Below are 24,836 nucleotides of genomic sequence, written 5' to 3' on the forward strand. Positions count from 1 at the left end.
GCAGTCAGCAGAGCTTCGCTTCCACTATCACCACTTTCATGGAGATTGCTCAATCCCCTCATTCCCCACACAGCAGTGATCTTAGAGAAGTACAATGGTGGCCTACATAAAGTGGTTTGTCTGTTTGTTTACTACAGCATTAATAGTCCACCTATTTTATGGGCCTATGCTTCCCACAGTCTGATTATGCCCAAGCAACCTTCTTGCATCTGTAGCATATACTCAGGGCACCCAAAATACACAAACAAAAACAGTGGGGGAAAAGGAGATGCTGCCATACCATGCAGACAGTAAGAGACCAGTGCTTGTTCTCGGGTAAACTCAGTCCAGAAACCCAGACTGACTGAGTGCTTTAAGAGCTGTGCCATGTAAAAGGAACGTGTAAAAATTACTCAAGCTGGTATGGTTTTATTATTTCCTTTGGAAGCTCATGCATAAGGCCACAAGCCTTTGAATGGTGGCTGGCAGATCTGGTTCCTTTTTTAGATTTCATCCCATTATTTTTAACCCCCTCCCAGCACAGCTCCTGCTGGAGCCCTCAGGTCCACGCAGGCTGTTCACGTGGCACAAGCTGCCAGCACAGATCCTCTTCTCATTACTCAGCCAAGCTGACCAGATTCTGTGAAGTATATTCTTCCAAAATACTGATTAAAGCAACTCAGGGCCTTACAACACTGCACAAGTACCAGATTTCATTTGCTTTTGATTTAATAGCATGTCTTTCTCCTTTAGTAACACTTCAGGCAATGCATGAATAAACTGAAGCAGTCTATTAAAAATTGCCTATGCAAACAAAAGTGAAAGATTACTTTCATTTTCATGTAAAGGCAAATAAATCAAAAAACATAAATGCTTTTAGGGTTGAGCATGGCAGATGTTTGATGGCTACGGTAAGAAATAGTCAATGTAAGCTTTCAGCCCGGGGACCCATAGTCCTTTCCAGTGCTCTAGGCACAAACCTATTCCCATTTGCAAAACATAGAGGACTCAAAGCGACGGCAAAAGTGAGGCGATGATACATCTTTACTTCTTATTTCCTCTGCAGCCCTTTGCGAGGTTAATGAAGCAGCACCTCCAGGAAGTAAAATTTTAAGGATTTGTTCAACTTTAAAATATTAACCTGTCTGATTTGGGACGTGGGTGTTTTCTGAAGAGTCAGTGAGGAGGCAGGCGGATATCCGTGCTGCTTATTGTCCTGTCAGATACACCAAGGACGTGCTGACTCCGTGGTTGCATGGAAATTGTGGTTGTGCTCCTTCCAGAGCAGCACTAACAGCCACAGTCTGCAGCCACAGCTACCAGGACTGGGAAAATTGAACGCTGCAAAATCTGCAAAATAAAATAACCTGCACATTTTTTTTTTTTTGGCCTGCTTTTTTATTTTTAATTATTTTTTAATTCCAATCTGAGATGTTTTTGAAAACTCGAGGTTTGTGGTACTGAGGATTACACGTGCTTTGTATTTCCTCTAGCTTACTTCTGTTTCTTCTTTGGAAAACAAATACTGATTTCCAAGACTGAGTGTAGTGCAAGTGTTTAACCTCTTCCTAAGTTGCAGCCATGCTTAGTGTCTAACTATTCCTGATGTCACATGGCCTGTGTGATGCCTGGAGTGATCCGCACCCTCTTTTCACAGAGGACAGTTCTTGCCCTTTCTCCAGATTTCATCAGATGGAGGTGGAGAGGACTTCCTTACTTGTCCCACATTACTCACCTGGCAGGTGAACAGCTGAGGGTCAGCCCCTCACCTGGACGCACTCAATGGCCAAAAAAAAAAAAAAAAAAGAGAGAGGAAGATAAAAAGCATGCCCATGAGGAAAGATGTTTTAAGATGGAAATGAGTTGCCCTCCAGCAAGTTTGTCTCTGATGTTCATAGCTGAGACTTAAATGAGTATTTTTGCTTAGGACAGGGCCAGGCCAGGTAATCACCACCCTCAGGAGAGCCACCACCTGAGTGTCCCTAGAGAGGAATGGCCACACTTAACTGAGGCATGAGTCTTTTTGTTGGTGGTGCTTTTCTTAAAGGCTCATCCGTTCTGAAGGGAGCAGGCAAGACCGTTCCCGTGAGGAATTGCACCCAACTATTGCTTTGGTTTGCAGCAGCTCCTTTTTGGGAGCACGCTGTGGGACTTGCAAAAGCAGAATCGAAGCACTGCCGTTCCCTGGCAATACCTCTGAAAACATGTATATATCCTGTGTCAAAAAGCACACAGCCATCCAACTGCAAGGAGACGTGTGGACAACATTACATTTTAATGACCAGCCCATGTGTTTCTGTTTCTGAGAGCGAGGTCTGTTTTGCCTCCAGATGCTGTTTGTCTTTGAGGATAATTCTCTTCAAACTGGAATTACATCTGCTAAAACAGAGCTAAAAGAGAGCAATTGGGGAAATAAGTCATGATTATTCACAAAGGCCAATTAAATAAAATGTTTTTAGTGGCTTAATTCTCCCCAAGTGCGTGTGGTTCTTGGATCCATGCTTTGTTTTGGTTCATACAGTATCTGCAGCTGCGTGAATCACTTGAACTGAAGCCCTGAGCTTTTGAAATACCAACTTTTCTTTAAGGAAGCAGAAAAATAGAGCAGGAATTTAAATGCAGATGATTTAAATAAGCTGTTAAAAAAACTGCTTAAAAGCCTCATGTATTTTAACCTCTGAACTTGCAATTAAAAGAACTGGCTTTTGGACAGGCAGTTTCACTAAATGCACAGGTCTTTAAAGTGAAACCTTATAACATTGCCAAACGTGCACTTCGAGGCTGGGATGGGAAGGTTAGCGCAAGGAAACTTCTATTTTTCTTGAAGTACCTCTTTTGTTTTTTACACATCAGAAGAATGACATTGAAGCCTTATAGGTGCTGTGCAAGCCCAGATACGCACACACCAGGCAGGAACAAGCAGCCTACAGAGGACTGTGGTGTAGGCAAACCTCAATCTTCATTCCCTGGTGTAGGGATGCTGGTGGCACTTTCTCTGCTGTTGTGGTACTGACAAATTAAAAGTAATTAATATTGTAATATTATTTCCCCTCCTATGCAGCGCTGTAACAAACACACTGAAATAAGCCCTGTTTACTCCCCGGGGAGCCGAGGTGCATGAAATGCAGTGCCATCTGTTTTCATCCCTTAGGAAACGCCACTACTAGGATAAAACAGAAGGAAAAATACACCTTGGGGCCCCTGTTAATGTTGCCTCCTAGCCCTCTCCCCATGCCAAGGTTTTTGTGATGCTCGGAGCAGCAATAAACAGCTTACAGAAGGGGAAGCCACGCTGGGAAGGACAGACGGGATGCTAGCACTGCTGTGGGGCTGCTGTGGCACCACCACCAGCACTGGTGGGACCAGAGGCTGCCTTTCTGCTTTGTTTTCCTTTAAGTGCACGTTGGTGTTGCTGTGGCCCCTACAGCAGCTGTGGTGGCATGGATATAAGGGGCCCAGGACTCGTTCCTGCTTATCCATGTGGTGATCGGCAGGTACCCCAGCGCAAGGATATACAGAGGGGCGTCTGCCACTGTAGCATGGTGTTATTACACACATGTGCATACAGACAGCCATAAATACATACACAGACGTGTGTTACAGCAGATAGGCATGGTGAGCACACTATACAGAGTAAATACAGGCAAGGGCAGCCTTATTTTGTAACCAGCAATGGTACTTCAGCTTGGAAAATGAACAAAGAGGTAATTAATGAGGCCTTTGCTTTTTTTACTGAATGTTTGCTTTACTCCAATAGTTGGCAGGGTTTATTAATAGGCTTTATTAAAAGCCTGGTCCTTCCATGCCTTCAATTAAAGACTGAGAAGCCCCTTAGGCAGCAAAGGGAAACCTTCAGCAAAAACTGAGAAAACAAACTGCACACCCCAAGCAGCTATTTCAAGGGCCAAAACCACATTTTCTAAGAGGTGTGAAAGCATGAAGGCTCAGCAGGAAGGAGCAGGGTGGCAGGTATGTGTAAGCGTGGACAGAAGAGAGGAGCAAACACAAGCCCTGGCTGGCCAGTAGCCAGAAACGACAAAGGGAAAGAACTTGCAAAGGTAGAAACAGAGAACTGGGGCACTCCAGGCTTGGTATTTGGCCGAGGAAGACTTTCTTCTGCCTGCTGCTCACCCTGCAGCAGCTGTGGTGACAGTGGTTTGCCAAAAGTTGAAGTATATGTAGAATCAAACCTGTACGCTTTGTTTCCCTATTTTTAAGCATCGTATTTGTATAACTGGCTAAATTCTTTCAAAATTAAGCTGTTACAGTGTCACAAGCCTGCTGCATTCAAAAATAATTAATTCCCCATAGTGTAATTTCCCCCAGAAAGAAAAAAAAATGGTATTGCCAAATAAGTGTCTGAAAGCAAAGAGCTGAAGGTATAAGATATTTATGCAAACCCCTGGGCTTTTTTTTTTTTTTTCCTGTACTCTGGGAGCTTGTAAATAGTGTAACTCCATCCTGACACACAGCGGGTAACAAATCAGTTCCTGAAGCATCCCCCCATCCACGCACACACAACCCTGCTGGACAGGGGAAGAGCAGTGGGACAGGTAAGCCTTTGTAAAGGAAACCTCGGAGCCCTCTTTTTTCCTCCATTTTTCCTAGACAGGCTCATCACTGCGGTGTGTCATCCTTCTCTAAATGGCAAACCACGGCTGATTTTCAGCTAGATTGTAGCAGGGGGAGTATTTTATCTGAGTCACCCGAGCCATCTGTTTCAGACAAATATTTTAGTGAATGATTCCTCTTCTTATTGTTAGACAATTTCTTTATGCTAATGTTTAAGGATGAATTATGTGACAAAAAGGAAGGGTGACCCCAGCTCACATACCCTCCTTCCACGAGCATTAACCCCTGTACCTCATCTGCAATATCTGAGTTCTTCAAAAACTCCAAATATTAATGTGGTCCACGGTCAGCTTTTCAAGCTAGATTAGAAGTACAGATTAAAGTTCAAAAAGAAACATTTTTGTTTTCATGAGCAGCTGCAAATATTTTCTCCTCAGCTCCCTGCAGATCATTCTGGATACAAGAAAACCATTTGGGAGTGAGGTTTCCTCAAAGCATTGCCCCCTGCCTGCTCCCTGTGGCACTTGGCCATTGTTCAACCTCCACAACCGTCACAGCAAGTTCCTCCCTTCCTTTCCAGTGGTGCTTCTGGTGTCTCCCACCTACCCCTGTGCACCTCAGGGTTATGAAATTCAGGCGGCTCCACACTGAGGAGACCATCTTGCTTGCTCATGCTGTGTACACCCTTGCTGGAGGGTTTCCATCCCCAGGGAATGGCCTGTTGGCCCTCACTGATGCCAGTGATGTGGTTTTAATAAAGGGACATTGGAGCCTTTACATTTCCATGTAGAGACAGAGGTTCCTGTGTCTGCAGCCCAGACGTGTGGTAGGAGGCCAACAGGCCGGTTGCTGGCCTTGCTGGGCCAGTTGTACTGGCAGCAGTGTTTCTAGTGCTCCCACAAGGGCCTGACAGTGTTTGAGGCATGCCAGGTTATTACACTCCAGAAGAAAATGAGCATACGTGCACCAGTGTTGCTCCCCACACCAAACCTACAGTATTAGAGGGGGGTCACCACCACTGTTCATCCCAAATTTGCTAAGTGACTAGAATTAATAGAAAGCTAGAAGTGGGGTTGCATATTTTTAACTGAAACCATGACTGCACTGATTTTAGCCTGGTGAGGGAAATCCCCAGGAGCAACCGCCTGTCCCATTCATTTTGAGGCATTTCCAGCAGCATCAGAGACGATGTTTAGTGCTGCGTCCAGAGTTAGGACCCTGAAATCTTGACCACAGTTTATAAACACCAATGGGTACACTAGGTGAGCTGAAGAGCTAGGTGTCTTTATGCCAGGCTGATGCCTCAAGAACAGGACTTAGCAAAGGCTCCACACAAGCCAAAGTGTCTTTTAGGAGTGCAGCTCCCTCCGTAGGTCAGTTGGTAGCTGCATTACCATCAGATGCTGCAGCTAAATTATGCCTTTACCAGCCAAACAAAAATGGCTTTCCATGTTAAGGCAGTGATTCAGGTTATAAATAGTAAAAAGAAAAGGGAAGGATGTCTCAAAATCAGATAGAAAACATTTTGCTGGGCAGAGAGGAGCCATCAAAGTTGAGCATTTTGGGGAACAGAAGTTGACTGCAGAAATGGAGCCAGGAGCCAAGGACAAATCTCTACAACAAGGTACACCCACAAGCAGGTGTTTCTTGTTTTCATCTCCCTCTCTCTCTCCTTTTCTCTTCCCCTTTCCCTTTCCCCCATGGCATTACAGTGCAAATATTGCCACCTGTGTTGTAGGGGAGGCCAAGCTTGCCCAGCACCTGGGATTTTTTTTTTTTGAGCTTTCATCACCATAGGGATTCCTCTCTTTATCTCTTTCTCCCCATCTCCCTCCAAGTTTAACTTTTAAACATCAGGAGGGAGCTGTGGCAGTGGTGTTGGGGCAGCTGCTGACTGCCAGTGTTCACATGTCTGCACATTGCCTGCTTATTTAGGAAAAATACTGAAGTTGAGAGGTATTTTTAAACGTCAGAAGGATAAGCATGCCAAATTGCCATTAAAATCAACAGGAACCAGACATCCAGCCAACTGGGAAAAATAAAAGAAAAGGGGCATTAAATACCTGGCTAAAGCTGTAATAATGACTTGACTGTACTGCAGCCTCCAAATGATGAATCAAGTATACTGTTAAACCTTTCTAGCAACTACAAATGACCGTAAGGGTCAGTGTGTTAGGAATACATCACTTTTTCTTTTTTTCTTCAGCAACATGCAAAACAAAGGAATAATTTTTTAATACATAAATACATATGATGGTTTTGCATTATCCTTTAATAGGCTTGGTTTTAAAGAGTTCTTTGTTGACTATCACACAATTATCCAAATAATCCAAGGATTTAGAAAGATATACATAAACCAAATTCAGGGCCAATTTCTCATGTAGAGACAAAGCTCTACCTGAAACTGGATTTAGGGCAAAGCAGGAAAAGCATCCCTCCCACAAACAAGAACTACATCCCCTCTCAGTGCTTCCTTCCTGCTGTGTGGTAAGAGCTGTTAGAGGTCTAGAAGGTTCACTTGTCTAGAGCCATTCTAGATTCCGGAGCTGTTTCTAGATTTTATTCTAGAATTTCTTCTAGAAGGATTGGATTGTATGATGCTTGCAGTTGGTGATGACACGGTTGAGAACCTCTGGATGAGGATTAAGAGAAAAGCAAATAAAGGAGATGTTGTTGTGGGTCTCTTCTATAGACTACCAAGCCAGGATGATCACACGGATGAATTATTCTATAAAGAATTAAGGGATATCTCTAGATCAGCTACTCTTGTCCTAACGGATGACTTCAGCTTCCCATATGTTAACTGAGAATATCATACAGCTGATAAAAACAGGTCCAGAACATTCCTGAGGCACACTGAAGATAAATTCTTGGTACAGATACTACGGGAGACAACTGGGAAAAGTGCCCTCTGAGATTTTTTGTTTGTAAATACACAGAGTGCCATTCTTGATAGTTTAGAGGTTTGTGCAGTCACCAACTGCATGAAGTTTAAAAAGAGCAAGTGCCAGATTCTGCACGTGGGACAGGGCAACCCTGGCTATACGTACAGACTGGGGGACGAGAGGCTGGAGAGAAGCCCCACAGAGAGGTTCTGCCTGACAGCAAGTTGATTGAACATGAGCCAGCAGCGTGCCCTGGCAGCCAGGAGGGCCAGCCCTACCCTGGGGTGCATCAGGCACTGCACTGCCGGTCGAGGGAAGGGACTGTCCCGCTCTGCTCTGCGCCCGTGTGGCCTCAACTCCAGCACTGTGTGTCATTTTGGGAGCCACAATAAAAGAACGACATAGAACTATGAGGGTGTCCAAAGGAGGGCTACAACGATGGTCAAAGGCCTAGAGGGGAATACGAGGACACACGAGGAGCAGCTGAGGCCCCTTGGTTGGTTCAGCCCTGAGCAGAGCAGGCTGAGGGGAGGCCTCATGGCGGCCTGCAGCTCCCTCACGAGGGGAGCAGAGGGGCAGGTGCTGAGCTCTGCTCTCTGGGGGCAGCGACAGGACCCGAGGGAACGGCATGGAGCTGGGACAGGGGAGGGTCAGGCTGGGGGTTAGGGAGAGTTTCTGCACCCAGAGGGTGGTCAGGCACTGGGACAGGCTCCCCAGGGCAGTGGTCATGGCATCGAGCCTGAGGGAGTCCAAGAGGGGTTTGGACAGTGCTCTCAGACACATGGGGTATTTTTTGGGTGGTTTTGTGTGGAGCCAGGAGTTGGACTTGATGATACTTGTGGGTTCCTTCCAAGTTGAGATATTCTATGATTCTTATTAAATGAAATCAAGCTATTATTGCCATTATCAGTGTCTGTTATGAAGACCTAATGGCTAATGAAGCAATGAGCAATGCACCGATGGACAACAACATGTACAGGCAATAGATAAGGGGGCTTGTTGGTGCAGGCCTGCATTGCTGTAGTTCTGATTTCACACACAGCCCCTGAAAGTAATGCCATTTTAATGGAATCACTCTGTATTTATGGCAGCTTAAATTCTACCCTCATGCCTTAATTTTAACACTAGTAATTATTAACACCAAGAAGGTGAGCTGTAGGAAGAAATAGGGCTTGCGCCCTGTGAAGGAAAGGCATGTGCTGGACATTTTCTATTCGACCTGCTCTCCTCCCAGGAAGGACACTGAGTACTCCAAGCCCCCATTTGGAGCAGCAGCAGCCCCAATGAAAACCCAGCCTGCCCTGGGCCACAGCACATCCCCATGGGCAAACTGCTTGCCAGTGGGGTTTTGGGGAGAGGCAGAGGCAGGAAGCCCAGCCGTGACACTCCTGACATGGCCCCATCCATCTCCACCCAGGAGAGGCAACAAACCATTTGGGGGCTCCAGATGATGAGCAGGCGTGGAAAGGACAAAGCTCTAGGACACGCGTCAGAGCTCAAGACATTTATTGAATGCTCATATTTTAAAATGTCTTGACTCTCTTAAAGCCCAGCAAGTGGAAGAGGCTTTCTTTAAAGGCAGACAGTAGAAGCAAAACATACAAGCTGGGTCTGAAGTGTGCAGAAAAGTGCTGATGTGCATCTGCGCATTACGTGGCCCTTCATAAAAAGTCCACACAGCTAAATCTCCCTTCGTAACTAAAGACAGCACAAACACAGCACATGTGCAGAGCCCTCCACACCTTCTGCTGCTCCAAGAAAGACCCTCAGGTCTCTGGAAGGGAAGAAAGGGCAAAATATCATACCAAAACTAGCTAGGAGTTTTGCATTTCCTCCTCAAGATCACCCAACCAAAAAGCTTGGAGTTAAAGCTTCAGAATCAAGCAGTAGCTCCTGATCTGGAGGGGATTTGGCAGCAGAGCATCCTCTCTAGGCTAGAGTGGGCAGGGGATCAAGCAAGACCTGGTCTTAGGGTCTTTTAGTTAGAGCTGTAAAAATTGGAAATTTCCCATCCAAAGGGATTGCTGGTACTTAGAGTATTTGCATTTGTTTTTCCCTTCCCTGATTGCATCAGAATAAACAGGAATTTCTGCAAGTTTCGTAAGTGTCCCTGATATCCTGTTGGACTGCAAACCCCCTCCTACTGCTGTGGCACATCAAACCACCAGAGTGGGCCAAATTGGAGTGGCTGAAATTCTCATCACCTGCTCTCATCTTGCCTGCTCTGGTGAGAAAAACCTCCACCTGTGGGCAGTTTGAACTGACGTCCCTTGGTGTATTAACATAGGGATTTGGGGATATTTCAGCGATTAAATCACATAGTGTGCCACCAGGAGAAAAGCACGCTCAATATCAAGCGCTTGTAGCAAAGAAAACTCAAAAAAGTTTTAGGAGTGAAACATTTCAGTGCCAAAAATCCCCTTTTATCTAGCTAAAGGGAAATAAAAGCAGGAGAGGTGGAACACTATGTGGTTAAGGTTTTACATCCTGCTGCCACTTAGGATTCTTCACTGTACCTTGCAGTATCAGGCTTCTAATTAAAAGCACAGGTCCTTTAGACAAGCAATTAAGTGCTAGACCAAGCATGCCCTCAGACCTGTCTAGATGAATAATAGGAAGCTGATGAGCTGCAGTAAGGAGGAGGAGGAGGATTTCTGCTCCAAATGGCAAATGCCTTGCACTGCCTAGCTTTGTTTTTTTATTTTTTTTTAATGTAATTTTAAAATCTGAGGCTATCAAAGCCACTAGGTGAGCACAACCAGAGCTTCCCTTCAGCTCTCAAAATACCAGCAAGCTGATTGCTTTGCCCAGGACAAATCCAACACAACACAGCATCTGCACACCAGGTGTAAATGTGAGCGAGCTCGTCCAAAATTGCTGGTGGTGCTGGGGGAGCTGTTGGGGGCTCTGCTGCAGGGCATGCAGCTCCTTGTAACACCTGCCTGCAGTTACAGGCTTACATCCCAGCAGCATCTGCTTCCACAGCCATCATAGTGGCAGCAAACAAGCTCCTGCTGTCAACACCGATCTTTTGCCAGCAAGGGAATGTGCACCATCAATCATAAATATGTCATAATAAGTGATTTTATAAAGGAAAAAATATATAAAGTAAAGGCACATACATATAACATACACTTCATAACTGAAGCCTTATTCCAGCACTTGCTACCTGCTGAATATGGTTACTGCAGACTGTTGTAGCCCCACTCACAGCTGCACAGCTTCTAGCCTTGCTGCTGCCTACATTACCAGCATTTTTTTTTCCTAGGTGGGATGCACAAGCGTCCAAGACTCCTGAGGATGTGGGACCAGTGTTTAGGGGCTTATGTGCCTATGGAGAAGTGTTATTGCTCAGGAATGGAATACAGTTTTTATTCCTGTTTTCCTCACCACAACGCAGCAAGTGCAACAAGATGAAGCCAAGCACCTTCAGAGTGTGATTCTCTTGTTCATATTCTCTCTTGGCAGCAAAACAAATTTAATAATTTTCTACATACTGTTGTTAATAGGAATTTATTTATTTTTTATTTTTTTATATATATATATTTTCCCAGCAGGAGGTGAGAAGCTGGTGGAGGACCAGGTTTGTGTAGCTGAACAAGTCACATTGCATTCCCTCTTCTAAACTAGGAAAGTGCAGCTTGAAAATGAGCAGAAAATTATTTTTGCCTGTCTGAGCAGGGCTGCCCAGCAGAGACACAGCAGCATCCACATACAATGCTTCTATTCTCAGCAGAGGGGCTCTTGCCCTCTTGCTCTCTCTTTGGAGGCCCATGGGGCGCACATGGGAGGCTGCTGACGCCAGGCTGGGCCTCAAGAGCACCTCGGGGCACAGGGAACTGGAGCCATGAGCAAACCAATTCAGTGCCACCATTTCAACTTCTGCTTTGTGGCAGAATGGGGAAAAATAAACACTTTTTTTTTTTTTTTTTTTTCAGAGGCTGAGTTGTTTTTTTTTTTTGGCAGCTTAGTCTCCCCAGACTCCAAAGCCGTTTGTCTATTATGAGATTTGGTAGGGAGCAGCTCTGCCCTCTGACACCCCTTCTCTGAGCAGCCTCAGTCACCACAGCCATGTCCTCGGTCCTGAAAAAGGCCCAGGTATTTCAGGGAATGAAATTCCTGACATGCAGCAGTAATGCCGCAGGTGGCAGCGGGGGAGCGGCGTTGCAGAACCGTGTGCAGGAACCAGGCAGTGCCCAGCCAGGGCTCCCACCCCATCCGGCCCAGCCAGGTCGAGGCCGTGAGGCTGGTGTGTGTGCAGATCTCTGTGCCTTGGGGTCAAATACCCACCACTGCCAGCACGGGGCTTTGAGGAGCCAGCAGCTGCCACCAGCAGCACCAGTATTGCCACCACTGCCCACCCCAAAGGAGTGAAAAGGGCTGCTGCATGAAATTAGGACTCAGGCCTATGTGGTCTCCCCATGCCCTTAGAGATGGTTAGGAAGCAAGGCTAGGGGGCTGCTGGAGGCCACAGCCGTCCCCTCATAGTGCTCCTCCCTTCCTTGTTCAGCAGGAAGTGCTGGGCTTGTGGCCTGTGTCCTTTGTAGGCCCCATCTTGCCCCAAAACTCCTGTCAGCGGGGCGGCAATGGCGGAGAGCTCTGCTCTGCATGGGGCGGCCCCAGCTCCACCTTTGGGCCCTCTGCTGACATTGATTCCCCTCAGGGATAATCAAGAAGCACACCACTTGGCTTCAAAACATACAATATACTTTATTGCCTGCTAGATAATCAAAGTGAGGAGTAAACACCATAGCTGGAAAAAGCAGAAAAGGACCAGGAGGAGGGAAAGAATATCCAGTCACCAAACAAGTTATCAGGCAATAAACCATACACAATATAAATAATCTGTTTCCCAAACAACTAAATCTTTATTTTGCTAATGGCCATTATATGGTTAATTATCAGTAGTAAAATCTCTGGATTTCATTTTCTACACAGCATTAGTAGTAAGAAATATATAAGGGACTCTGCAGAAAGCAATACAAAGGAGTTATATACACAGGCACCTTCTGTGGAGCGAGAACAGAACCTCATCTAGGAAGGAAGGGCTATCTACAAAACAGAAGACCATGGTAATACAATATTAGCTCAGACTTAGTTCAGCTGCAGCCTTTCCATAAGGTAGGCTAGCCAACTTATGTATACATATATATTTTAATATAGATATATATAGAGATTTATTATTTTAAAAATAACGTGAACTACCTGTAGTTCCTAGACTAATTTTTAAAGAGGCAGTGTACCTTTCTGAAGCTTCATTTCAGGAAGTATATTAAAAATGGTATATAAAAGACTAGCAGACCCAAGCTCGCATATCGGCTTCTGGTATCTTCCCTTGAAATTTTCTTCTAATGCTGTAGTTGCCATCCGCACTGACGGCAATGCCTTTAGTCGTCTGGATTGCTATTTATGTTGCTGTAATTGCTACCACTAAGTTTGCTTGATTATAGTGTTAGTAGTCGTCGATTATAAATAGCAATAATGCTGCAACGCGCTGTCAAAGCCGGACTGCATTATGAAGACCTAGTCTGTATGCACATGCAGTTTTGTTGTTTAACCTAAAAGAACATTTTTTCATAGAAAGTGCTTCCCCTGCTACCTCCCCCCCCCCCCCCCCATTCCTCAAACTGCACCAAAAGGGCCACATCCATCCATCCATCCACCTGAAGAAGATGCAATGCCTCACCCACACAGACCTCGCAGCACCCGCCCTGTTTTGTTGTAGGACATAACCCTTCCCTCTGCCACAGCCACTGCTCTGAGGGCTGCTAACAATACGGGGCTCTGAATAATTACAGCCTGCCTTCTCTTTGGGAAGATGCTTTCAGCATGTTTTGGGCCGTGCCTTCGGTTGGGCTGTTGCAGCTCCTGACATTAGGTGGGCAGCAGCACCGTTAGGGCCCGGCAAGGCCAAGGGCACCGCTCTTGCCACCTGGCTCTGCTCACCTTTTGGGTGCTGGGGTCCACACCCAAAGGCAGGGACGTATGCCACTCACTCGACACACTCCTTGCCCTAAGTGATTATAGAGGCCTCTCCCCAAATCAGGGGTAGCAGCCAGTTACGCAGTTGCCCTGCCTCACACACCGCTCTGGTGGTGAGGAGCTGGCCTTGCACAAAGGATGTCAATAAAAGTGTGGCAATAGGTAAACTGTTTCTCACAGTAAGCCTGGCATCTGGATAGGGGAGCTTCACCATGCCTGTTTTTAAAGAAGGATGTCCGGATGGAACAGGACATATTTGTGGTATTACAAAACGAAGGATGGACTGTATTTAAAAACATACCTTTCATTAAAATTAGCATTGTGCCAAGCAGCAATGTCCTTGCTGAACTCAGCATTAGCCTTGGCATCAGCTTACAAAACAGCAGAGCTAGAAAATCCCTGACTGCCATTTCCTTGTGCCTTCAGAAGCAACCTTGTCTGTGGAAGCAGTGGCAGGCATCCTCTCCTGCCCGCCCCAGACCCCATGTACCCACACTGAACACACAGCTAGCTACATGCCATGAGGAAAGAGGCTCACAATAGAAGTGAGGTGCCAACCTGTAAAATGCATGATTTAAATTCTTCTGCCTATGCAGGCAAAGCCACTGTGAGGGGACCCTGCTGAAAACTCAGTTACCCCAGTTCCTGCATCACCAGAGAGCATTGCTGCTGCTTATTCACAGCTCTGGACCTTCCTCTACGCTTGGTGTAAGGCAGATAGACGTGCCAGCACGAGGGAAGGGAGATGACCTGCATTTGGTACCTCAGAAAGCATCTGTGCCCACAGCGGCTGCAGGACTGGTGCTGGCTGTGGGTGCTGTAACTCCTATTCGGCTCTACGGGACTGATAGGCAGCAGCACGGAAAATGTGAGATGCACCCCACTGTGCTGGAAAGGGAAAAATAGGCAGATTTTGAGAGAGAAGCTCTTACAATGGATGTAAAATCACCTGAAGCTTCACCTTCACTAGCTGCTGCTGTTTTTTGACCACTGGGGAGACGGGTGTTCCCAAGAGCCGTGCCCAAGTTGATCTGCAGCAATCTGCAGCCTTGTCTGTCACTTCTGGCTCTGCTGCACCCCGTTTTTGTTTACCCTGGTGGGGTTGCAAGGCAGGGTGAGGAAACCAGTGGGAGGATGAGGGATTAGGAGGCTGTTGGGGTGAAACTGGGAGGAAAACACTTTTCCTTCTCCAGGCATCACAAAGGATTGTATTGATGGTGAAAGCCAGACAATGCTGAACAGGGTGCTTAATTTGCAACTAAAACAAAGCTTGATAGACACACACTCTATTTAATAGGTTGTATGCGAAATTGGGAGCCAAAGATTCCCAGCATACCGCCATCCCTGCCGGGGCTGAGGAAATCAGCTAATTCCTTCCACACACCTCAATTCCCCCTTTATAATGCCATTCCTCTGGCTCACGAGGATGTTGAGGAAATCACATTTTATGAAGGGCTCCGGTGCACCCGCTTTCCTTTTACCTGGTAAATTCTGTCCCACTTAACACCCTGATGCTGTCAGCCGCTGTGGAGGGGTGTCTGAGGAAGCACTGCCCTTCCAATGTCAGCCCTCGGCTGCTGGGCAGTCTCACTTATTTCTAAAAGGCTCTTCCTGGAGCTGACCAGCCTTGGGTCCCTCACCCTCCTGTCCTCCTTGCAACACCCATGCCTGTAGCGGGGCCAGATAGTGACTGGAACAAGTGAGCAAGGAGCCCGCTGTTTCTGGGGCCTGTGTCCTGCCCACGGCTTCGCTTAACTTAGCCCTTTGAGGCAGCCTCCAGTCCCTGATTTTCTCCCTTCCTCCTCCCTGGATGTCAGTGCTCGGGTCTGTGCTGGGGCTGCACCCGCTGGCACTTCATGCCTCCAGCAGGATCTGCCCCTCGCTGCCGTTTATGGGGGTGGCCGTGCTGAGGACAGCGATGGATGGCACATGGGGCCCTGAAGAGGCTTTGCTGACCCATTTCCCTTAAGCCTACAACTTCTGCTGACAGCGGCGAAAAGCCGGCCCTGTCCCCCCGTGACTCCTCAGCACACCACAGCAACTCCAGCTCAACTCACAGCTCTGACCACCAGGCAAGCGCGTGGCTCTTGTGACCAGGTCGGGCTTGCCCCGTCACCCCCTCAGCATTTCAGCGCCATTTCACCAGCCCTGGCTCTGGGACGGGGGTGAACACGGCTGGCACCACCCCGGGTCCCTGGGCCACAGTGAAAAGCAGCTGTTGTAGAGATCCACAGACACCCCTGTGGTGGATTTTCCACGTGTCCCAGGGAGAGGCCAGGTCGGACACCCGGCCAGGGCCTTGCTGGATGTCCCTGCAGTGGCCCAGGTCATGCTGCAGCTTTTGGGGCACAGCCAGCAAAGCACCCATTGCCCAGCCTGGTGGTGGCCAAGAGGACAGCAGGAAGGCACAGGCAGTGTCTCGGCACAACTGGCTGCAAGCACTGCCTCGTGAGATGGATGCTTTCCTTGTTCGGGTTCGTAATATGGCTTTAATGATTGAGTCGTAGCATCTGCAGAAGGGTACAGAGGAAAAAGCTGGCAGGGTTTTTGTTGTTGTTATTTTACTATCAGACTTCTGTAAAAAAAAAAATATTGAAGGCAACTGCTAGATAGAAAACACAGCGCTAGGAAAGAGGTTGCTTTGAACCTCTCTGGTATGGCTATTGACCGTCAACCTGACAAAACATTCAGAGGAAGAGAGTTTTGAAGGCATGGGGGCGTCCCGTGGCTAGAGGTATGGTTGGGCTGGTACTGGGTGAAAAATCTCACCTCAGATTTTACCTAATCAGTATTTTTAAAGTTGTGTTTACAAAACCATCATACTTGTCTAACATCTTTTGAGGATAAGGTTTTTTTTTCCTATATGCTAAAATTGAGTACTTGGACGCTGGGGGAACAAGGAGAGGCTCACCAGGTATGTGGTTAGCACAGCTTACCCCACCCTGGGGCAGAGAAGCGCTCCAGCTGATGCCTCCAAGTCCTTTTAACCCTATGACTCCATGCCACTTAAATACTGACAAAATCTTATCCTGCTCCAACCTGGGATGTGTTAAACATCTTGCCTGGCTGCTTGGTTTTCTGCCCTGGCTTGCTGTTCATCCAGTAATGCACACAAGTTCTTTGCACGTCTTATTTAAAGTCAGCTTGTCTTCCTCACAAACCATCACAAACCTCTCTTCTTTCATAGGCCCAAAAAAACCCTTGGGGAGCACAGCAAGAAGAGGGCAGAGAAATGACCACTATGCAATTCCAAAAGCTGCCATAAAGAGCTTTCATTCAACATTTCGTGGTCTTGAAAAATGTTCACCAAACTGCAGGCAAGTTGATAATAAGAAACCCCAACACTGACAAGAATCACTGAATCCTTAAAATAGTTTCAGCTGGTTCTTGCTTGGGAGGGTTTGGCATTCCAAAATTTTAAACATCTGCTAGAAGCAGCCCTAAGAGTTACCTGATCTACAGAAGACAAGACTGATACCAAAAAAAAAGAAGAGGAGAGGAGAGGAGAGGAGAGGAGAGGAGAGGAGAGGAGAGGAGAGGAGAGGAGAGGAGAGGAGAGGAGAGGAGAGGAGAGGAGAGGAGAGGAGAGGAGAGGAGAGGAGAGGAGAGGAGAGGAGAGGAGAGGAGAGGAGAGGAGAGGAGAGGAGAGGAGAGGAGAGGAGAGGAGAGGAGAGGAGAGGAGAGTTAAACTAGGACCCTGGGATATTGTAAACAGGCACTCAGAAACATCAAGGTGAGACACCATTAGGAAATATCAGCATTACTGTGAAGACAATTTGTGAAATTTCATTTTACATAATATAGTTCCCCAGAGCTGACCTCACATAGGCGAGTTCCTCTCAGCTGCTGATGGAGAGGAATTAATACAATGACACCAACAGCAATCAACTGCCAAAGAGTGAAAGAAAATGAAGAAACAGCAACAGCAGTGGCACCAGGCTGCTGCTCACCTACGACTGGCCGTGGGAATCCGTCTGTTTACCACTTCTGAAGTGAACAGCTATTTTAACAGCTTGCTAACCTGCCTTCACCATAGAAACACTAGTGGCATACACAGAATCTGATTTATTGAAATGCTGGCCTTTCCTATAGGCTTGTCTGCATGATAATTTCTTTTTATTTTTATTTATTTTTTTATTTATAAATTTCACATGGGTGAAAAAAATCATCTAGTGACACATTTAACTACGAAAGTCTGTGACATCCTTCCTGATCTAATGTTTCTTGGTTAAATTAATGACAGTAACAATAATATGAGAATAAAAATGTCTTGCATCAGCAGTAACTCCACATGCCCAAGGCCTGAAGACCATAACAATACCAGCAGTACTTCACGGATGGACCTGGAGTCTTACACCTGCAAGTGTCTGGCACTGCTACAGCCAGTCCGTGCCTGAAGGAGGATCACTTTTGCATTCACTGGCATTTGGTATTCACATTCAGGCTGCTGTTGTTCAGCCGCATCATTTCTATGCTTGCAGCTGCAGTTTAAAATGTTTTCCTCCATAGACCTTAACCACTCAAAACCACAGAGAATCTGCTCATCTGACACAAGCAAAGCTGCAGCTCTTTCACACAAAGTCACCGGGTTAGATTTCACACAGAAGTAGATGAAAGACACAGAAATTAAAAGAAGCATTTTACCACCTGACAACAATTGCAGAATAAGAGATCTGGCTTGTAAGAAAAGGCTTAGCTGCTACTCAAGATATGAATTTTTGGTGTGACTTTTACTGCAACGGGTGTTGATGGGGTCTGTTCATATTCCTTATCTGGAAGCCCAACCCAATATGTTCAGATGGAGTTTGCCAGTATAAGTGCCATGGTGGCCTCAGTCTCCTGACACCTCATTTCCCACCATTTAGAGCTTTTACAGTGCTTTAAACCTGTGCACAGCAAGCAGGGGGAGAAGACTCCTGGATCCAGAGCTCAGCACTCAGCTGGTGTCCTGTCAAACCAGTGTAAATGAACCCAGCTCCATGGGTGACCAAGGAAGTGGCTCGGGATGCTCTGGCCTCTGGAATGAGAGCAATGATGCTTTGCTTAAATGTGGTCCTGATCCTGCAGCCTTCCCCATCACACACCTGCTGACCTAGGTGAAATGATACGGGCAAGGTAACTGCACAAGCCAGTGCTGTGTTCATTGGAGCTGACGATTTCTTCAGTAATTATGGAAAAAGAAAATGTAAATATTTGGTAACTTTTCTTTTTTTTCCCTCTAAGAAAGAAATTCAACAATGTGGTAAGAGCCTTTTAAGTTAAGGCAAGTTAAGGCTTAGTACAGGTTAACACCTGTACTAAGACCAAGATTGTAGGTCTGTCAGGCAGTGCTGAAGTTCTGCTTGTTTTTTTTTTAAAAAGTCAGCACACAATTTCAAAGTACGTTAGTTGCTGTAACGAGCCAGGCTACAAAATAAATCCGGCCAAATCCCCATAAACATTGAAGCTGTTCTCAGTAACAAACTGTTAGGAGAAGGAAATAATTGACCGTATTTCAAACAACTGCTGGGTTCCTGGCACTGCTGCTGCTCTGGCTTTTCTACAGAAAGCCAAGGGGGAAGAAGGGCATGGGGAGCTGAGCTTTGCTGCTTTACCCATGTTGCTGCAGGATCTCACCTCATTTTGCCTCTCTCTTTGCAGAAGCTGCAGGTGATGTTTAGCCATGGCCAGAGAAAATTGTTGTTAAAAATGCTACGAATCAAAGAATGCTCTTTGCAGATTTTTCAGAGCTGTGAAACAGCTCAGGAAGGTCTGAGACAGCTCCCATCCTACCGAAAATAAGTGGGAGGTTTGAAATTCATGTCAATCAAGTTTTAAGCCACACGAGTGAAAAAAAAAAAAAAAAAAGAGGGGAAAGGCAAGATGACTGAAAGGGAAGGTGAGAAATTCCTAAGTGAAGCTTGACATGCCCAACTTCCAGTAAGATAAACAGAACCCCATCTTCTAAGAGATTTTCTGCCATTCTGTATTGGCTTGAGGATTGTTATTCTAACTGCATTTCTGTGGTTTTGTTTTTAAAGTCAAAAATAGTAAAAAAATTACTGTTCCTGCAAAGCATTTGGAGGTACTTTCTGAATTCTCAGAATTTTTATTTAAGAATATAGTTTTGTCTCATTATTAAAGATGCTTTTAAATCCCTGATGGCCACCCTTAAGTGTCAATTACAGAATTGCTTTGCTGAGGTGGAACTGCACATGCTTATTTTTTGCCTAGTGTTTTTTTAAAACTAGCTGCATATTAACAGAGTCTGTGAATATGCATCTGCTGCTTTTCCATTTACTGTATTATATTATGGTGTTTTCATTATTCTTGTACATGAAACATGTACCATGCATACAACACACAGATTTGTTATTTTAAAAATGCATCTGCATATATGCTGCTCGAAAATGCCAAAATAAGGACACAGCCCTACAGATAACCTGGAGGTTTTTGTTCTTCTGGGCACCTGATGACCAAGGTAAGCCAGGTACATTTTGCCATCAGCTAGACTGAGAGATCTATAAAAAATAAATATTCTTTCCGCTCGCTCCTTTATGAATAACCAAGTGCACAGCACACACTGAGTGCGCCGTGCAGCTGTCAGAACTCCTCCCAGTAAACAAGAGGCGTTCCATGCAATTTTTATGGAAGTGCCATAAAAGACTGGATGGATCGCATCATTATGCTTCTAGGGTTGTGTCTGAGCAAAATTCTGCTTCACTTTTATCAGGACTTCTAATGAGCGCCCTGTGTTTCTGCTGCTCACACAGCCTGGACCCAGGAAAGCCGTAGTGCCCTGAGGACAGACTGTCCTCTTCAGGTGTGCTCCTCAGTGCTGAGCAGGACAAGGTCTGTCCAAGTGCTGTGCTCAGGCTTACCAGTGCTGCTGTGATAAAAAACACATTGTGTCCCCTGAAGCAGGTGGTATCTACACTGGACACACCAATGTGGCAGTCTTGGGGTGCTGTGGCACTGCTGGCTGTCACCATCCTGCCTCACATCTACTGTCGGGCTGCTGCACTTGTCACGGTGTGATCCTAGCAGACCACACATCACTGTACCCAAACTGGGACCAGCCTAGGAGCCTGTGACCATCCCTAGGTCCAGTAATAAGTTAAAAGTCCTCAGCTGCAGAAAACCAACAAGAAGTGCGTGCTAGGGACAGGAAGCACAGCAACAGAGCCTCCCGCCACTGCAACCCTCAAACTTCCTCTGGCCAGAGCACACGGTGCCAGTGACAACGTGTTGGACTCAGTGAATCAAAGTGGTTTTAAATATAGCTGTCCTTATGTGTAAACCATAGGCTCTTTTGTTTTCCCCTCATGGAAGTTAGCACAATTAGGCTGTGAACCTGTGCTGATACCTGCCAACAGACAGCCTGGCCCAGCGATCTGCAGTCGTACTTCTTGTATGCCATACATTGTCTGAGATCATTGCCAGTGTGGATTTCTGCATGAAAATTAAGCATAGCTTCCGTTTAAAAGACTTGATTCCAGAGCTGAATTAACCATATCCTAAATATGGCACACTACAGAGAGTTACTAGTAAAGATGCTTTGGAAAAAATAATGTACCAAGATGAAACAGTCACACACCGAAAGCTTCCACACATTCCTTTCCAGAGTAAAACTATGCCTCATGACAGCCAAGTGCAATATATTTTCTTGAAACACAGCAGGAAGAATATGCTTAAGTACTGATTAAAATAATGGCAAACACTTGGCATTATTATGAAGTGCATACAGAGAAACGCTTGTTATCAACACTTGTGCCATGTGCCAAATGCATCTGTCATCTAGAAGCTACCAGGACGCTTTGAAACTGCATCACCTCCCAAGTAGCTCACGCATTCCTTCTGACCAAAAAATCATCACTACAGTCACTGAAGCAAAACATGGCATCCGTTCTAAGCCACGGGCTAGAGTTTCAATTTCTGGCAAATCTCACTCTTGAAAAGTGAACTTCTTGAAGACAGTAACCCATCTGCTGCGATGGTGATTTGCCTGACTCCTTACTTCCTACAGAAAACACTGCTCTCCAAGCCAAAACAGAGGCTCGCTTTGTTGCAGTACCCTGTCAGTCTCCGCAGACAGTTCACATCGCTGCTCTGACTGAGTACGCGTTGCGCCAGTGGCTCTCCAACTACTGCCTGCTGACACCTGGCTGCTCATGAAGGGCTGATGTTTCCATCTAGTTCCCACCTAGATTTGTTTCATTTTGTTTTGACAGAAAAATGTATCTGTCAGAGCAGCTGCAGGCAAGAAGACATCCCAGCTGCCTGCACGAAGCTGTGGTGGCACTGAAACGCTCAGCTGTCCTGAGAGGGCTGCGAGGTTTGTGGGGCTGAGCTGTCGGGGCAGCCTCTCAAGGCAAGAGCCTCCCTCTGCCGGAGCCCTGCTTCAAGACAGACTCTGCAATTCGGAGCCCCTGCAGGGCCTGCCCGAGGGGAAGAAAGGGTGCTGAGAGCGAGCTGGCGAGAGCCTAACCAGGCAGAAGGTTCCTTCAGATGGTATCAGCCTTACCCAGGCTGCTGCAAGCCTGATGACTCAAGGCAGGGTAGGCCCTGAGGCCCTGTAACTCATCCCAAGCTGCCACTGAGGTCAGTAGCTTTGCAAGACTGAAAATTACATTAACTCGAGGCCCTGGATTTAGCATAACGTGCATGGCTCAGAGCTAGCCCTGCAGGCAGACCGGGTGGCATCCAAGAGCAGTATCACTGGGCACCAGAAACTAGTGCCATACACCACTGACAGACTATGAGCATCTGACTTTCAATTTAACTCCCGTGAGATGTTTTCATTAAACCACAGTGATACGACAGCAGTATTTGGGAGGGTCCCATCTGGAACAGAAATACCCTCACAGGAAACTTTCAGAGGTTTCTAACTGAGATACTAGGCCTTGAAACTTCTGGCAACACGCTGCCGAGACCTCCAGCAGCAGTATGGTTTTAAGAATCCACTCAGGAAGACATCAAGGAATCGCTGTTCTTTGTACTTGGAAAGCCTGAGGTGAAAACACCAGTCATAACTCCAGTTGCTGACTAGGTAACTACAGACTAACTGGGTAACTCCTACAGGGCTCGGCAGGAAGGTAACCAAGTCTCAGAATGACCTGACCTGGGCCTGATGGCCTGCCGTGAGCAGGAAGCCTTGGGTGGGCCATACACGCAGTATCTTATATTAAGATAGGCTCCAAATGCTTCCTTTAAATCAGGACATCTCCTGGGAACACGTTTTTTCATATGCCTGGGGGAACTTAGGGTTATCCATGGCTGCACAGGACCTCTGAGGGCAGAGCCACCAAGTGCCTCCATAGCATGGCTGTTGGGACAGCCACGGCCTCAGAAAGCAATGAGAAAACCTGGAAGACATTTTCCTGTAAGCCATGCAGACAGACTGAATTAAAGTACCAGGTGTTTGCATTTAGCAAAACACATTTTTTGCCAATGTAAGTGGTTTGATTTTTGGGGTCTGTTTCAACTAGTTCCTCTTGTTTCACAGGCCAACAAATAGGCTGAATTATTTATTTGTATGGAACAAACTTTTGGTATTGATTTATATAGGCTGGATTTTCAACCAGAGTTTCAGCTGGGGTACAGACAGGTACATCCTGTGCTAATTTACTTCTGCTGAAGATCTAACACACCTTCCCTTGCCAGGCAGTAACTAATGAAGGGCAGCTGAAATCTAGAGCACATTTTAAGTGCAACTGTATTAGAGCTCAGTTTCTTACTGTTTCTGTGCCAAGAACAGTCCACAAAAAGAAGTTCACACTGAATAGATAGTAGGCGTTATATCTTACAGGTTTTATTTTTGAAAACAAAACAAAACATAACTTTGCAGCAGATATAGAAACATTATCTCGTATTTTGTTACAAAGTGCTAGTGTCCTCCTGAAGAACCGGCAGTTCCACGCGCTATGTAATGGTTATGCTATGCTCAAGTATAATTTGTGCCTCACTTAATATTTTCACACTTAAAAAAAAAAAAAAAAAAAAAAAGAGGTCTGCTTCAGAGCAGGATTAGCTGCACGTTAAAAAAATGTGATGAAAAATGGTAATAATCTAACAAATAGAATCTATGGAGAATGTTGTAATGCCTGGCAGAAGCACGCTGCCTTAGGAGGAGGAGGATGTCTTTCTGCCCTGCGCCTCCAAGTGGAAACTGGTCTCACCTGACAGGTAAAAGAGTGCCAGTGCAATGCCTTGCAGCTGCAAGAAGCCACACGAGAGCTGGGTAACAAACCAGATCTGGATGTGCTGGGAGTGAGCTGCATTATGCAGATGCTTTGTTGGAAGAACAAAATGAGAGCAGATTAAAAAAAGGTGGGAGTTTGAATATGGAAAATGACTAACTTTTAAGGTAATTTGGTAATTAAAAAAAAAAAAGTGACTTCAATGTCCCTGACTGGGCATACTATACTGAGAGAGTATCTTCACTTGTGAGATTTCTTGCAGCATCAGAGCTCTTCTCTCCCTTCCCCAGGTATGATCACTGCATGGCTAATGCTGAAGCTCCTCCATTCCTGGTATTTCTCTGCAGACCACTGATGCACACCCAGTAAAGGCAGTGCAAGATTGCATACGTTTCTTCTTCCCTGAGTAAATGGCACACAATTGGCAGGAAAAAAAAAAAAAAAGCAAACCGAACAAACCAAAGGGTAAAGGCTTCCCTTCTGCTACTTTTGACTCAGAGACGAGTTCTGCTCCCAGATGAACAACTGGTTTCTACTGGTTTCGTGCAGGCTGTACTTGGGTCTTCTTGTGATCCTTGCAATCAAGCAATCTTCAGGTGTCCAAGGACAGGGAAAGACAAGATCTCCCACAGTCTAATTTTCCAGCCTAAACAAAGAAAGGTAAAACATAGGGGTAGAACAGAGGCCTAGTTAAACAAGTTTCCAAAGCAGTGGGGACCTTTAAGTTTAAATACTGATGATGTTTACTACTTATTTCTAAAACAGAAGACATTTCTGAGGAAGTTCTCTTCGTGTCCAAAGACCGAAAATGTAGCAAGGACTTCTTTATGTGAGATGACTTCATTTATACTTGTGTGGGCTATAAATGAGCTTTCCAATTGCGTGAAGAAAAAATCCAGAAACACAAAGTGGAAACCTGGAAAGCTTAGAAGAAAAGGCAAACGCTTTTCCCACAGCCTAACTACACTGAGTCCTGTCTCTCCCTATTCCACAATCTCCAGCTTTATGCCAGTATAAATCCAATGAATTCTGTGGCACTATTTGTCTGTGGATCTTTCCAACAATGTCAAAAGTGCTGAACCAAGCTCAGAATTTAAAACAAATAAAATGGAAGCTCCCATGTTTAAGCAAGAATAAAGGGGCATAAGTCCTTTGTAAAATACACAGCGTTTTTATTGTCATGTAGATTTGAACGGATGATCTGACGGGAAACTACAGCTTACAGTTCTGAGGATTCTCC

At 45.9% G+C, this 24,836-nt stretch overlaps 1 protein-coding gene across 2 annotated transcripts in view; it reads right to left on the bottom strand.

Annotated features, from left to right (window-relative positions):
* Positions 1-23,186: 23,186 nt before the first annotated feature.
* BBX (BBX high mobility group box domain containing) overlaps positions 23,187-24,836 on the bottom strand; it is a 136,588-nt gene continuing 134,938 nt past the window's right edge. For both annotated transcript variants that reach the window (XM_084528925.1, XM_084528915.1), the window contains one exon: positions 23,187-24,242. In XM_084528925.1, coding sequence (XP_084385051.1) covers positions 24,230-24,242 — 13 coding nt within the window. In that variant the 3' untranslated portion in view covers positions 23,187-24,229. The remainder of the gene's footprint in view (positions 24,243-24,836) is intronic.

Source organism: Aythya ferina (genome assembly GCF_964211825.1).
Source record: "Aythya ferina genome assembly, chromosome: 1".
Taxonomy (NCBI): domain Eukaryota; kingdom Metazoa; phylum Chordata; class Aves; order Anseriformes; family Anatidae; genus Aythya; species Aythya ferina.